Raw genomic sequence first — 15,163 nt, forward strand, 5'->3', positions numbered from 1 at the left:
TATTTTTTTTGGGATGTGACATCCACGCATCTCATTTTACTTCTCACACACCTTTTTAATTTTCGGCCGTCGAATCATATGAATTGAAGAAGATCAATGGACATAAATTATTAAGAGGTATGTGAATAGCACATCCCTTTTTATTTATTTATTTATTAAACAAACGATATTATCTACGTTAAGAGGAAAGGTAGGCTTAGCCTTACAATTGACAAGTAATAATGTAATTCAAATTTACCTTCGACGAGAATCAAGTCTAAAACTTTTGGACTGTAGTACTAAGTGGTTAATAGTGAGCTTGATAGAGTTTGCGGTTGCCATTTACGCGTGATGCATGCGAATGGGTTTGAAGGGAGTGACAGTAACCCTAGTCCTTAGCAGCGAGTTAGATAACTACATCTACAGACAAAAGCCACATAAAAAAATTAAAAATTAAAAAACAAAAGTTAGAAAACGAGAGAAAGAGAGAGAGCACTTTACCACTTTTATATGTTGCACGCATCCACATAGCAGAAAACAGAAGGAAGACGAAGTAGCACTACTCCCCTCAAACCCTCAAATCCTCAGGGCACAAGGCAAACCAGAAGCAGCAGAGGAGAAAGAACGAGCAAAAATAAAAAAAATAATCCCACAAAAACGCCCAAACCCACACAGACAGAAGAAATGAAGAAAGAAGATGGTTCCAAAAGTGGGTCTTGAGCCCCGAGGCCTGTTTGCTTCAAATGCAAAAGCTTTTTCTGCAACAACAAAAGCCATTAAGCTAGCAGAACAGCGGAAGCCGCATCAGCAGCAGCTAAAAGTGCTTTTGGGTGCTGAGAGATTTCGTTTCAACAGCTGAGCATGTACTTGGGTAGTCTCTGTTTGACCCAGAATCTGGACTAAAAAACCAGAAAAAAAATGAGTTTTTGTTTTTGGGGATTTTAGCATTGAGCTCTCTGGGGTTGTAAATTTGAGTTCAACCTATTTGTAATTTGTGCTTTTGGGGTTGTGGGTTTTGTTGGTTTTGAAGAAAAACTGGAGATTTTTGTGTTTTTTGGTTTGAGGAGATTTGTAGGAGTGTTGATTTTGTTAGATGAAGGCCATGCCCCTACCCTTTGAGGAGTTTCAAGGGAAGGGGGTGCTAGATTTCTCTTTTGTTTCTTCTTCTTCTGCTGCTGCTGCTGCTTCAGATTCATTTCTTTCATCGCCGCCGCAAAAGTGGATTCACCGGCACCACAGCAGCAAAGAGAATTGCTATGTGGGCAGCACTGAGCCCACCTCTGTTCTCGACACCAGAAGAAGCCCAAGCCCGCCCACATCCTCCTCAACACTGTCTTCCTCCCACGGCAGCGGAGCCAGCGGTGGCTCGACAGACACAACCACTGCGGCGGGGGTCGAAAACCCATCTCAAACACCCTTAGAGGAACAAAAATGCGGGCCGTCGCTCGGCATGGAGGACTGGGAGAGCGTTCTGTCTGAGTCCCCAGGTCAAGAGCAGTCCATCCTGAGGTTGATTATGAGTGACATCGAAGACCCCTCTCTCGGATTGAACACGCTGCTGCAGAGTTCAAGCGGTTCTGATCATCACCACCAAAATTTGGAATTCGGCTGCGGAGGGTTTCAGGATGTGGTGGATCAAGGCGGAGGATACAGCGGCGGCTTCGAACCCGATGATCATTTTGGGGGTTTGGTTAGCCCCTCTCTGCGCGCAAGTTCTGGTCCTGATTTTAATTTCAGTAATAATGCCTCAAATGTTGAGACTCAGAGCAGCAATGTGAGACCAAACCCTACAATGTTCTCTGCTTCAATGAGTAATCCTTTTCCGGTTTCGCTGTCTTCCGGCATGTTTCAGCGGCAACAGAACATGGGTCTGGAGGAGAAGCCTCAGATTTTCAATCCCCAGATGGTAATTAACCAAAACCAAGCTGAGTCTACACAGAACCCAGCTATGTTTATGCCTTTGACATATGCCCAATTGCAAGACCACCACCTTCTCTCACCGCCTCCGTCGAAAAGGCTCAATTCTGGTGGATTTGGACCCGGTTACCCAGTCCAAAGGGCACCCTTTTTGAATCCCGGGTCAGAGCTATTGGTTCAGGCTCAGCAACAGCAGCAGCAGCTTCAGTTTCTTCCTCAGCACCTTCAGCATCAGAGGCCAACAATGCCGGTGGCAAAGGAGAAAATGATGAGCCCGGCAGAGGGCGGTAAAGAAATGATGAACCAGAACCACCAGCAGCCGCAGCTTGAGCAAGCAGTAATTGACCAGCTTTTCAATGCAGCAGAGCTGATCGAAACAGGAAATCCGGTACTCGCGCAAGGGATATTGGCGCGGCTCAATCACCAGCTCTCTCCCATTGGTAAGCCTTTTTCAAGGGCTGCTTTCTACTTCAAGGAGGCCTTGCAATTGCTCCTTCACATCAACACCTCTAGTAACTCTTCTTCGGCTTTGTCGCCTTTTAGCCTCATTTTCAAGATTGGTGCTTATAAATCGTTCTCTGAAATCTCGCCTGTTGTCCAATTTGCCAACTTTACTTGTAACCAAGCCATCCTTGAAGCCGTGGAGGGCTTTAATCGTGTTCATGTTATTGATTTTGATATTGGCTATGGCGGGCAATGGGCTTCTTTCATGCAAGAAGTTGCCTTGAGAAATGGGGGTGCATCTTCTCTTAAAATCACTGCATTTATATCGTCTTCCGCGCATGATGAATTTGAGGTTAGTTTCACTCGAGAAAACCTCAAACACTTTGCTAGTGAGCTCAACTTGGCATTCGAACTTGAACTTGTGAGCCTTGAGTCGTTGAACTCTGGTTCGTGGGGATTGCCTATTCATGCTTCTGACCGCGTGGCAATTGCTGTCAATCTCCCGATTGGCTCCTTTTCGAGTAACCCTTTATTGCTTCCATTGATCTTGCGCTTTGTTAAGCAGCTTTCTCCCAGAATTGTTGTCTCTTTGGACAGAGGCAGTGATCGGACCGATGTTCCATTTCCCCACCAAATAATCCAAGCCCTCCACTCTTACTCCGGCCTGCTTGAATCAATAGATGCTGTCAATGTAAACCCAGATGCACTGCAGAAGATTGAGAGGTACTTGCTCCAACCAGGCATTGAAAAGATTGTAACAGGCCGCCATCATTCCCCTAAAAGAACACCTTCCTGGAGGGCACTGTTTTTGTCATCTGGGTTCTCACCATTGACATTCAGCAATTTCACCGAGTCCCAGGCCGAGTACTTGGTGCAGCGGACTCCGGTTGGGGGGTTCCACGTCGAGAAGAGACAGTCTTCGCTTGTTCTCTGCTGGCAGCGCAAGGATCTCATTTCTGCCTCAGCTTGGAGGTGCTGAAGAACCAGCATTTTGAAGTTGGTTCCACCAATTCATAACTTACTGCTTTAGATTTGGAACTCTTTCGGTTCTCTTCCTTGATTCTGCAACTATGCCCTAATTGTCTATGGTTCTGTAGTAGGCCTTTTGATTCCAATGAAGAAACCAAACATTCAAAGTAACTCAATGGCTTTGTACAGGTTTTGTTTATTTATTTATATTTTCAGTTTCTTACTTTAGAATTTGGGTATATCTATATATTTTGGTGTTTTTCTTAACGTTAGTGCCGTTCACACACATATTTTTATTTTTCACTGTTGTTAATTTTTGGATACTGACGTCTTCAATCTAGTTGATACAATGGTGGGAAATGGATAGGTGTATGTGAGAAGCAAAAATAGATATTACTTTTCACATCCTTGTTAATATATGGATTATGATTCATTTAGAAAGAAAATAGATAATTTTAATTTTGTATTTTATTTTTCTTTAATAAATTGTAAGAGACTTGTTGAATACTTAAATGAGCACACATTATGTGCTTGTTTCCCATATTTTTATTATGTTCCAATACTTCATAATATATATGTTATTTTATTTTGTAGTTTGTAATGAAATTATATGTACTTTAAGTATAAACAAACACTTATTTATACGAAATATAATGGATTTACTTAAATCCGCCTAGACCTCACTTAGCTATCTAGGTGCTAGGTTCTAGCCCACCGCCAGACTAGCGCCTAGCGTCTTTTAAAACCTTGAATATAAGCTTTAAAACCCCTCCAAACTATCTTCAACCATTGGCCTAAATTAAGCCTTGAGGAGAAAATATATTTTTGGGCTAGATTCCTTCACGATTTAAGTCTAGCTTAAATTATTCTGAACCCATCAAGCTGTCATTTTTCAAATCTTTTTTTTTTGTTTTTTTAATTATAATCTAACGACTGTGATCAAATGAGATCAAATCAAATGGTAAAAAAAAAAAAAAAATATTTGATGACCCAAAATTAAATCTAACGTTTAAAATAATTTAAGAAAATCATTGAATCAAATTTCACTTAAACCTTTATAAATACCTATTGTCACATCCTGGCCCGGGACGGACCACTTTCCGAGCCCGCTCCACCACCGTAGCACGATATTGTCCGCTTTGGACTTACCATTCCCTCACGGTTTTGTTTTTGAGAACTCACGAGCAACTTCCCAGTGGATCACCCATCATGGGATTGCTCTAGCCCCTTTCTCGCTTAACTTCGGAGTTCCTACGGAACCCGAAGCCAGTGAGCTCCCAAAATGCCTCGTGCTAGGTAGGGATGAGAATATACATTTAAGGATCACCCTCCTGGGCGATGTGGGATGTCACAATCCACCCCCCTTAGGGGCCCGACGTCCTCGTCGGCACACTCGCGACCAGGGTTAGGCTCTAATACCAAATTGTCACATCCTGGCCCGGGGCGGACCACTTCCCGAGCCCGCTCCACCACCGTAGTACGATATTGTCCGCTTTGGGCTTACCATTCCCTCACGATTTTGTTTTTGGGAACTCACGAGCAACTTCCCAGTGGGTCACCCATCATGGGATTGCTCTAGCCCCTTTCTCGCTTAACTTCGGAGTTCCTACGGAACCCGAAGCCAGTGAGCTCCCAAAAGGCCTCGTGCTAGGTAGGGATGAGAATATACATTTAAGGATCACCCCCTGGGCGATGTGGGATGTCACACCTATGTATTTGTATGATTTTTAATTACTTATCGGAATTTAAACATTTTAATCTCTATTTTTAGATTAAAATGTTCATAAAAATAAATTAGGATAATCTACATAAATTTTATAGTAAAAAAAGTTACCGAAAAAAAAAAATTAAGCTAATACCATTATCTAATAATCTTGAGCTAAAATTTTAAGTCATAAGGGTTAGATGAGAAAAGCAGTTTCTTAGTTATGGTTTAAAATTTTTAAGTTTTATCCCCAAGGGTTGAAGATGGTTTACAGTCTTAACTGCCTGTCCACTTACTAAGTAGGAAATCTAGTTCATGATAATAAATAATTTTAACTATCGACATATATTAATGGTCACTTTTCTATTTATTAGATTATCTAATTTACCGACGATAATATGATGTGAGTCGAACACCATTAAAATCGGTAGTAAAGTCTAAGCGTTAAGCCTGTAATACATCATTTTACAGAGAACGATGCCACAAGTCAAACTCACCACGTTGCTATGACATATGAACTTTTTAAGCCAAATTCCTTTGTTCACTAGGTAAAATTCATATTTTAGTTTTGAGTATGTGTTTGGAATTTCGTTAATTTTGTATTTTGTTTCCATTAGGATTCCAAGCAAGCCTAGGGTTCACTAATGGTATAAAACCAATTTTATTTGGTCTTGGGGTTATTTTATTGGCACATGTAATTTTGTTGAATGCGTCCCACTTAAAAATTTAACATTAAATGACTTATATGTCCCAATATGAAAAGACTACTTAGACCTCATAAAGGTCGTTTATTTAAAAATAAAAATAAAATATTTTTTAATACACCCTAGATTGATAAGTAATTTTCTTCAAGCTTTCAAACCCACTCCTCACTCAATTTTAGAACAAAACACTAATCATTGAATGTACAAACACGTTTTATGAAAAGAAAAAAAACTTGATTTTGACAAATGGTTTATGAAATCAGTTATTTGGAGGCTCGCATGAGGTAAGACTTCATAATTTTTCTTTTATCATTTTTCATCAATTTGAATGATGTCGTTATGCTTGTTAAACCCTAAATCTTGATTCATATTTTGGGTAGGTACCTACTAAAAATTTGAATATATTTCCGTAGCTTCAACTTTTCGATAGATACCTGCTGAAAATTTGAAACATTGTACTTGAATGTATTATTTGGTTGGAGCCTACTAAAAATATGCACGCCTTCGGTAGACTTGTTGGAAACTTGCATAGTTTTGGTAGCTTCCAACTGAAATATAGCACAGTTTGGAAATGACATACTGAATCTTAAAAATTTGTAGTAAGTGGGGTGTGTGATGGTGGCTTTCGTAAGCAAATGAGGTGTATTAAGGTAATTTTAAATTTTAAAAGTGTGAATCATTTTTAGTACATGAGGAGTGTTAAAAAAAAAATATGTGGAGTGCCCATACGAAAACCTATATTTTCAATAGGGAACATACAATACGTAACAAATGAAACAGTGCAAGGTATCCACCATTCTTTATCTCTTCGGCAAAGATGTACTAAAATATCGCCATCTTTCTGGGGACCTACCAAAAACATGTGTTGGGATTTATTGTTTCACAATTAGTAAGATGTTCAAATTAAAACAAAATAAGAAAAATATGAAGTCTTACCTCTTCCAAAAAGTCGATTTCATGTTTCATTCCTAGAAAAAGAGTAGGTTTGAGAACTTAACATGTTACCTAACTTTAGAAATGACTTAGGGTGTATTTAAAGGATATTTAAAAAAAAAAAATTAAAAAAAAAATTTAGGGCCTAAATTTTCATTTCATATTAGAGCATCTAAGTTGTTTAGTATTAAAATTTTAAGTGGGGTGTATTTAACAAATATGGGATGTCAATAAAACAACCCTTATTGTTTGATTTCCTTCTCATTATCATGCTACATCCCTCTAACTACCAATTGTCTCCATTTTTAATTTTTGTGTATATGTTTATTTATGCCAGGTGAGCTAGATATGTAATGGTTTATAACCAATATTGATAATTATATCCAATATATATATATATATATATATCAAATTTTATGTTCTTTTTGACAAGATGAAACTCTAAACTACTATAATTTACAAAAACGTGATTCAAATTTGGTAAAAAAGGCAAGAGAGTAAACTAATATTTTAGTTTAGGACATTTATCTTCAATCCATTGCGCCTCGAATTCAAACCATCCCTTCCGCCTAGTGTAGTTGTAGTAATATCGATTATAATAGAATAATAATAAGACAAACTCACATATAAATCTATAAGAAAGAACAAGGAAAAAATGCTTATATACACGGTAGCATATATAACAATGAAGACAAAATTAAATAAATAATAAACCTTACCCGGCCCCTCATATAGCAAGAAAAACAAAGTATAAGAAAAGAAAAAGAAAGGGGGGGAGGCATACACCTTATCCATCTTATAAAAGAATATAATAACGGAATCCCAACTCTTAACAAGAAATTGATGACGAACAATTTCATAGCCATCAGAATACGAAAAGAATCCAGATGTAGAAGCTTCCCAAATTAACACATCCTTGTCCTCACCAATTGGAAGAGGCATCTCTAAAATCTCTATAGCCAAGTCTAGAAAAGTAGAAGAAAAAATAGAAGGAATAACCTATTTTCCCATATGAATAATATTTGAGACCTTAGTACGAGATAGAAAAGGAGCAAGCTCAGTAGCACTAGCGACCTCCACAATAAACGTGTCTAACAATTTATCAACCTAAAGACAAGTTCTAGAACCATTCCTAATCACCCAATGACAATTCTGAAACAAGATATGAAGAATGGATTTAATACCAGACTATATAGAAGATCATTTGTAACAAGAAGAGTATAAACGACCATGTAGTTGGAATCGTTCTCGAAAATAAACACTCCCAGGAGAATCAGGAGTAAATAATCATGTAGCTGGAATCGTTCTCAAAAATAAACACTCCAAGGAGAATCAGGAGTAATAATAACCCATCCAAGCTTTAAGAGAGTTGTAGCATTTAGAAAGCAAACATCACGCACACTCATTTTTCGGTGCACATATTTGAGACCAAGAAACGGTAACAATCTTCTTTGAGATCATGTCATCAGATCATATAAAATTACAAGCACATTGCAAAAGAGACCTTAGCAAGGAAGGTCACTGATAAACAGAAAAACTATGCAAAGGCATACTCTGAAAAAACTGATTGAGTTGAACTCTTCATGTCATACATAAAATTTTCCCATTCCAACCTGTTCACTTAGCTTTAACTTTATCTGCCATGGCTTGAAGATTACACATCTTAGGCTTGTCACAAAAATTGGTACTCCTAAATAGACAATTGGTACTTTACCTTCTTTGAATCCTATGTAGCTTTGACCACAACTTTGTGATGCCTTAAAGTAGAGCTCAAGTAGAAAGTATTTTTATCCTTAATGATGAATTGACCAGAGTCCCTACCATATCTATAGAACCATACAAACTACGCAGTGTAACACCATCACTACTACAGAAAATGAATAAGTCATCTGCATAAAGAACATCACAAGGAGAAATACAACCTCTTGGAGCAAAAATTGGTTTAGTAAGCCCATCAAGTTGAAGTCGAATTTGACCCCTTGATAAGGCATCCTCAGCTAGACAGAAAAGCAACTGAGGGAGAGGATCCCCTTGGCGCACTCCCCGAGAACAAGAGAAAAAATCATGCGGGGAACCATTGATTAAGATGGACAAATTGGCATATCTTAAGATACTAGAAACCCATTCCAAAAAACAAGTGGAAAACCCAAAGTTAGTAAGCACCTGCAACAAGAAGGACCAATCTAAAGTATCAAAAGCCTTAGCTATATCAACTTTAACTCTCATGTTACCATTGCGAGATTTTTTTGTCAAGCACATTGAAACATTCTGAAACAAGGTCAATACAATATGTGATATGTAGCCAAAATTTTGGACAGAAAGAATGCGTTGTGGAGAAAGAATTATGACAAAATTTTGTGGAGAAAGAACCCTAAAGCCTTAGCTGTATCAAAAGCAGCTTGTTGTGGAGAAAGAATGCGTTGAACAACATGAGAAAGGCGAACTGCCAAAAATCTTGGGAATAATCTTGAAAAGAAAATTTGCCAAGGCAATAAGTCTAAATTGAGTAATGGAAATAATGTCTTCTACCTTCAGTATCATAACAAAGAAATTACTATTGACATTAGGTATAACCAATTTGATTGAAAGAATTGCTTCACAAATTGAATAACATCAAAGCCAACAATATCCCAACAATGGTGATAGAAAAAACTTGGAAAACCATCTGACCCAAGCGCACTAGAAGCACTTAAAGAGAAAATTACCTCCTTAATTTCCTCATTAGTAGGTAATGCAGATAAAAAATCATTTTCAGAATCAGTGACCATTGGCTGAATGACCTCACAAACCTCATCAATACCTGAAGGAGTGAAAGAAGAACCAAACAAAATCTGATAAATGAAAATGATGCTAATAAACCTACTTGTGCTACGTGTTTGTTTCTTTAGGGGTTACTTCCTTGTTTTAACTAGTTTTTATTTATTTGTTTATTTTTATTTTGAACAAATGATAGTATCTACATTAAGAGGGTGATGGAGTGTGCTAATCCTTACAATGGACTTGCCATAATAATGTGGTTCAACTTCACCTTTGGCGAGAATCGAACCTAGAACCCCTCACTTACAAGTGAAGAGGAATACCATTAGACTGTGGTACTAAGTGACTTTGTTTTAGTTGGTTAAAATATTCATGTTAAAAAATGAATATGTAGGTATATAAGAAACAAGTTTTTCTCAATGGGGAAAACAGTCCTTATCGAGCACTAGATAAGTTTGTTATGACTTGCGTTTAACCAGACAAACAACCTGCCACTAGTACAAAAACATATTTGCGTGACGTAGCAAATTACATTGTGCAAGGTCAGTTTGTGCAACGTTAACAGAAAATCGTCGCGCTAGGATATTTTGCATGACGACACTTTGCACAACGAAGCACTCCGTCGTGCGAAGCAGTTTTGCGTGATGAATTTGTACCGTCGTTGCGCAAAACAACTTCGCGCGATGTGTCCTATGCATTGGGCAAGTTTTTGGCGCCAAACCAAGATTTTTTCCCAACTTTGCATGACGAGACTTAGCGCGACGAATCTTCCGTCACTCAAAACTGTTTTGCGGGACGCATGTGAACCATCGTCGCGCAAAACTATCCATGTGTTACGCAAGTTTTTGGCGCCAACCGAGACTTCTATTGCCTTTTTTCCCAACATTGCATGACAAAGGTGTGTATACGTCGCGCAAAGCTGTTTTGTGTGACGACGTTCACATACGTCGTGCAAAACAGCTTTGCACGACGCCTAGCTTCGTCGCACAAAGTCAAAACGGAAATGTCACTTCTTATCTTTCTTTCTTGTGTTCTAACATAAGTCAAAAACTCCATAGTTGCCTTCCCCTCTTCCTCACCTGTAGACCTCCATAGCCGCCTGACTACACACAGGTGATTCAAAACCTCTATGTTATTCTTCCATTTTTATATATGATTGTATTGAATTTTGGTTAATATTACCCAATATATTGAAAATTTTGATCTTTTTTGTTTGTTTGTGAATGACTAATTACCTGTTGGGATCAAAATATGCGGAAATTAAATCCATGATTAATGTAGTGATAGATGTGTTCATTCTTTGTTCTATGAAAATTGGGGCTTGTCAAGTGTTTCAATTTCTTAATGTGAGTTGGAGGGCTATTCATGATTCAAAAAATGTGAAAAACTTTGGAGAATTTTAGTTGGAAGTTCTTTGTTCGACATTACATTATTCATTTGACATATATGACATTCAAACTATTTTTCCTCTTCTCTTTATTTCCTCTTTCATTGATTCACTATTACGATTCAGTATGCTATTTCCTCTTTCATTGATTGTTTAGTTGGTTAACGAAATGGGATTGGTATAATTTTTTTTAGCATCTAATTAAATGGTGAATTTGGTGCTTGTTATTCATAAAGATGGGATTTTTGGTTGCCCATCAATGCTGGGTGTTCGAAGTCCATAATTTTATTTTACATCCTAATGGTGTTGCTCAGATGCATGGCTTTGAATTTTGATTTTTGTTCAGCTAGACTAGTTACTATACATAACAGAGCTATGCAGTTTAGACGGCGTCCGGGATCTTAGAATGAAGTTATTGCATCTATGAATCATTAGTTTGAAAGATGTTATGCTTGATATCCCACCTTCCCAAACTTTAAAACCATGGTTTTCCAAATTCTTTTGGTCACTTTATAACGAAAATTTAAATTTCTCTGTGAATTCATGGCTTAGCGGAGGAAAAATTCCTACTTGCTAGCTTTATCTATGTTTGGAGGTGTTGCCACAGTGCCTTCCAATAGTCCTCGCTTAAGAAAGTCGGGTAGCAGACTACTTGTCTCTGATTTGGGTACAATTAAGTGTTTGAGTTATGACTTCTGAGTTCTGATTGATATATATCTACCATGGGGGGCTTTTTTTTTTCCTCTTGTCACGGTTTTATAGCTATAGAAAAAAATCTTTCAGGTACAGGTGAGCTCGAAAATGGTGCAAAGGAGGGTTTCTTGTGTCTGATAGAGGGAAACGATATGAAGGATGGAAGAATGCCAAGCATACCAAGGAGTACTGCTGCATTCTTTTTCCTTCTATTGAAACCTATTTGTCTGTTTTTGATATGTGCAGACTATGATGGTTTGGCTTTGGGGAGTCAATCTATTGGTTTTTGCTCAGGGCAATGTAAACTATGCCAAATTTTTTTATCTTGCTCAAAATCATTTGACCCACAGAGAAATATGGAAGGTACCAGTGCAACAACTTAGTGATGTTGAACTATTAGCCTAATCGTTACAGAGTTATTTTCTATTTGTGTCTTCAATTGGAACTTGAAATGTTGTGTTGCACAAACACAAACCTTGCAAATTGCAATGTTTATTTTTTTCCTTAATTTAAAAGTTTGAAGTCTATACTCTCTCTCTCTATAAATATATTGGAGAAACCAAAAGCGGAACTGGAAAAGCAGAGAGTCACAAAACAAAGATAAATTGTGATTCCCGTTTCAATCAACAACCACAAGTTCATTTTCGAAACATACAACGCAAATAAAATAAAATAAAAATCAAAGTTTGGAAGTAAAAAAAAAAAAACTCTATTTTAGTTGCTTATTGGGATTTGTTAAGTTTATTTGTTGTTACTTTCAATTCTACAGGAACGCTTGCTCCTAATTTTTGGCTATTAACCATCTTTAACCCGGGCAGATCCTTTATTTATTTCTACATCTGCTCAATAGGTTAATGTTCGCTGTAATCACATCCCAAATCAATTCACCTTTGTTTATGCAAACACTTCTTCCAGATCGAACACAACATAGGTTGATGCATTGAAGGAGGAAGTGACAACCCTACAGGGTCAGCTTGTGGTCCAGGGCGATCAGATGAGGGTCCAGGGCGATCAGATGAGGGTCCAGGGCGAGCAGATGAGGACCTATGCCGAGCAGGTGAGAGACCTTGTGCGAGCCATACAGATGTCCGGCCTCCAAATCTCGCTACCAGCACCTGATCTTGCTCCATCTTCGACCTCCGAGCCACTTCGCCCTGATGATACCTAGCAGCCTCATGTATCAAACCTAGAAGACCACTTGTAGTTTTTTCTTTTTTGTTCAGACATCTTGTATGTACATTTTCATATATTTTATAACTAAATACTTTTCTTTGTTTAATTAATTCTTGTTTAGAATTTAATTACAATATTTATTAAAAATTTTATAAAAAATATTTTTGACCAAAACAAAAAAAAGGGTATGCGCGATGAAGAGGAAACCATTGTCATGCAAAGCCACTAAGCCACTTTGCACGACGCATGTCACTACATCTCGCAAAGCCACCTAAGCCACTTTGCGCAACGCATGTTTCTTCTTCGTCGTGCAAACCCTGTTGCCACTGTCTTGGCGCAATAGTTAGTGCGCGACGAAGGTTTCATTGCACTATTTTTCAGGCAACGATTTTTGACTTTGCGCGACGAAGGTACCTATGTTGCGCAAATTGTTTTTTCTACTAGTGTGCATTGATCAACTAATCTAGCCTTTTAAATAGTTATGTATGATATATCAAACTTTTTTTTTGAACAATATATAATATATCAAACTTTGACATAAAAAACAACATTACGACAATTAATTTAATAATATGGTTATTTAATTAACCATAAATTATTAGTGCTAAATTTTGGTTGGCACTCCAAATTTTATATTTATTCGGTTATAACTCTTTTTATTTAACAAAAAGTAAGGGTCTCAAAGGATGGACGTTCAATTATCTCCTAAACTATATATGTCAGCCTCCTGTATTATGCACAATGCATTGCAACGTTTTGTTGTTCAATTATCTCCTAATGAAATCACATCACATGGGTTGTGTTTTATTGGACCCCTCAGAAGGCTTACATAATTAGTTTAGAGTATTTCCTTTTAGCACCTTGGAAACACTTCATTAAACTACTTTTGTTTAATATAATAAGATTAGAAAATGAGGCCATGTTGCATGAAGAAAGCCAACGGTGGTTGCCTCCAAGGACAACAATAGTATAATACTTGGCCAAGCTATCTTATATTCTGCTTGCTTCTTATTTCATATTGATAAAAATTTTATCACCTGCAAAAGTAGAGATAAAAAAACTCAAAAATATTTGCAAGAGAATAAAATAATTGTAGTATAAATGGCTCAAACAATGTCATTCTCCATAAGAATTATTTGAAATAATTAATGTTAAAACCAAATCTGAATTAATTATTTAAAACAAAGATTAGAAAAAAATTGAGTTTATCATTTAAAAATTTTAATAAAAATAATTAAACAAATTGGCAAGAAAGCAATTTAAGGAAGCCAAAAATTGTAAATACACATTTTTGAAAAACAATGATAAAAACACACTAAGGTTCCACCGCTACTTTAATAACCCTATGTAGTTTTACTAATAAATTATGAATTACAAATGCTACTTTGAAGGTTAGGTTCTCTTCATGCATATTGTCCTCGTCATACTCAAGTAAAAACGTATATCTAACATGCAGTATGTCTGTGATATTCAGATCAAATATGCACATGCAAGACGTCGTTAAGTTTTGTAAAAACCTTTTGAAAGTGCATGCAGCTTTTAAGACGTCATACTTGCCTTAAGTGAATCACAATTTTTAATCACAAGAAGCCATAGCAATCATTCGGTGATATTCTGACCGAATTGTATCCGATTACTTATCTGAACATCCTAATCGTAACTATGTATAAAGGCATAAAGAAAGTTTAAATATAGTGATTAATAATTCAAAGAATCCATGCATAATATCATAAGCAATTAAATAAAGACTACAGATTCATACTGAGGCTCGTGGCCTCGTCCTAGCAAAAATGATTAGTTATACGCATAATCATAATTTTTTTTTTTGAACAATTGATATTATCTACATAATTAGGAGGAGGGGGCTGGCTTAGCCTCACAATGGGCTATCAATAACATGGCACAAATTCGCCTTTGGCGAGAATCGAACCTAAGACTTCTCACTTACAAGTGAATAGGAATACTATTAGACCGTAGTACTAAGTGGGTTAGATATTCGAACCTAATCATAATTAAAATCTAAATATTATTAAGAAGAAAGGATTGAAAACACCTTCTATGGAAGTTTGCAAATCTCCAAAAGTCTATGTAGAATTCTCTCTCAAAAATTGAATAGAGAGAACCCTAAACTTGACAAAGCCTTATTTGTACTACACAAAATAAAATCCTTCCTAGAAAAGGTCTTCTAAAGTTAGGAAACAAAATAATAAAAGGATAACTTAGGAAACATAATCCTAAGCCCAAAATGTCACTTTAACAACTTCACACCCTGGTCCATTATTACTCCATAAATCAATAGCTCAGCATAAAAATCTAAAACTTTATCATGAGCAAGTTGAAAGACTCACAAACACCCAGCAATTGGAATCACTCCAAAATTCATCCGTTTGCTCAATTTTTCTCAAGAGAGATTCGCATGTCCTACATTGGAAATATAAATTAAAATATCAAAATCTCACCAAAATAATTACCAAACTTTAGTATGTGACCTTACGCATTCAT

At 36.9% G+C, this 15,163-nt stretch overlaps 1 protein-coding gene across 2 annotated transcripts; it reads left to right on the forward strand.

Annotated features, from left to right (window-relative positions):
* The first annotated feature begins 464 nt into the window (after positions 1-464).
* Positions 465-3,540, forward strand: LOC137747063 (scarecrow-like protein 6). Of its 2 annotated transcripts, XM_068487068.1 has the most exons (2): positions 465-2,692; positions 2,906-3,540. In XM_068487068.1, exons 1-2 carry the CDS (start codon positions 1,073-1,075, stop codon positions 3,317-3,319), a joined length of 2,034 nt encoding a protein of 677 aa, XP_068343169.1. In that variant the 5' UTR covers positions 465-1,072; the 3' UTR covers positions 3,320-3,540. The 2 variants fall into 2 exon arrangements, with proteins under 2 accessions (XP_068343169.1, XP_068343167.1); XM_068487066.1 differs by having other exon boundaries at positions 469-3,540.
* The last annotated feature ends 11,623 nt before the right edge of the window (positions 3,541-15,163 follow it).

The sequence above is a fragment of the Pyrus communis genome, chromosome 10, assembly GCF_963583255.1.
Source record: "Pyrus communis chromosome 10, drPyrComm1.1, whole genome shotgun sequence".
Classification (NCBI taxonomy): Eukaryota; Viridiplantae; Streptophyta; class Magnoliopsida; order Rosales; family Rosaceae; genus Pyrus; species Pyrus communis.

What these genes read in the sequence shown, in the direction of transcription:
- LOC137747063 (XM_068487066.1), top strand. Translation starts at nt 1,073, where the DNA reads ATGAAGGCCATGCCCCTACCCTTTGAGGAGTTTCAAGGGAAGGGGGTG.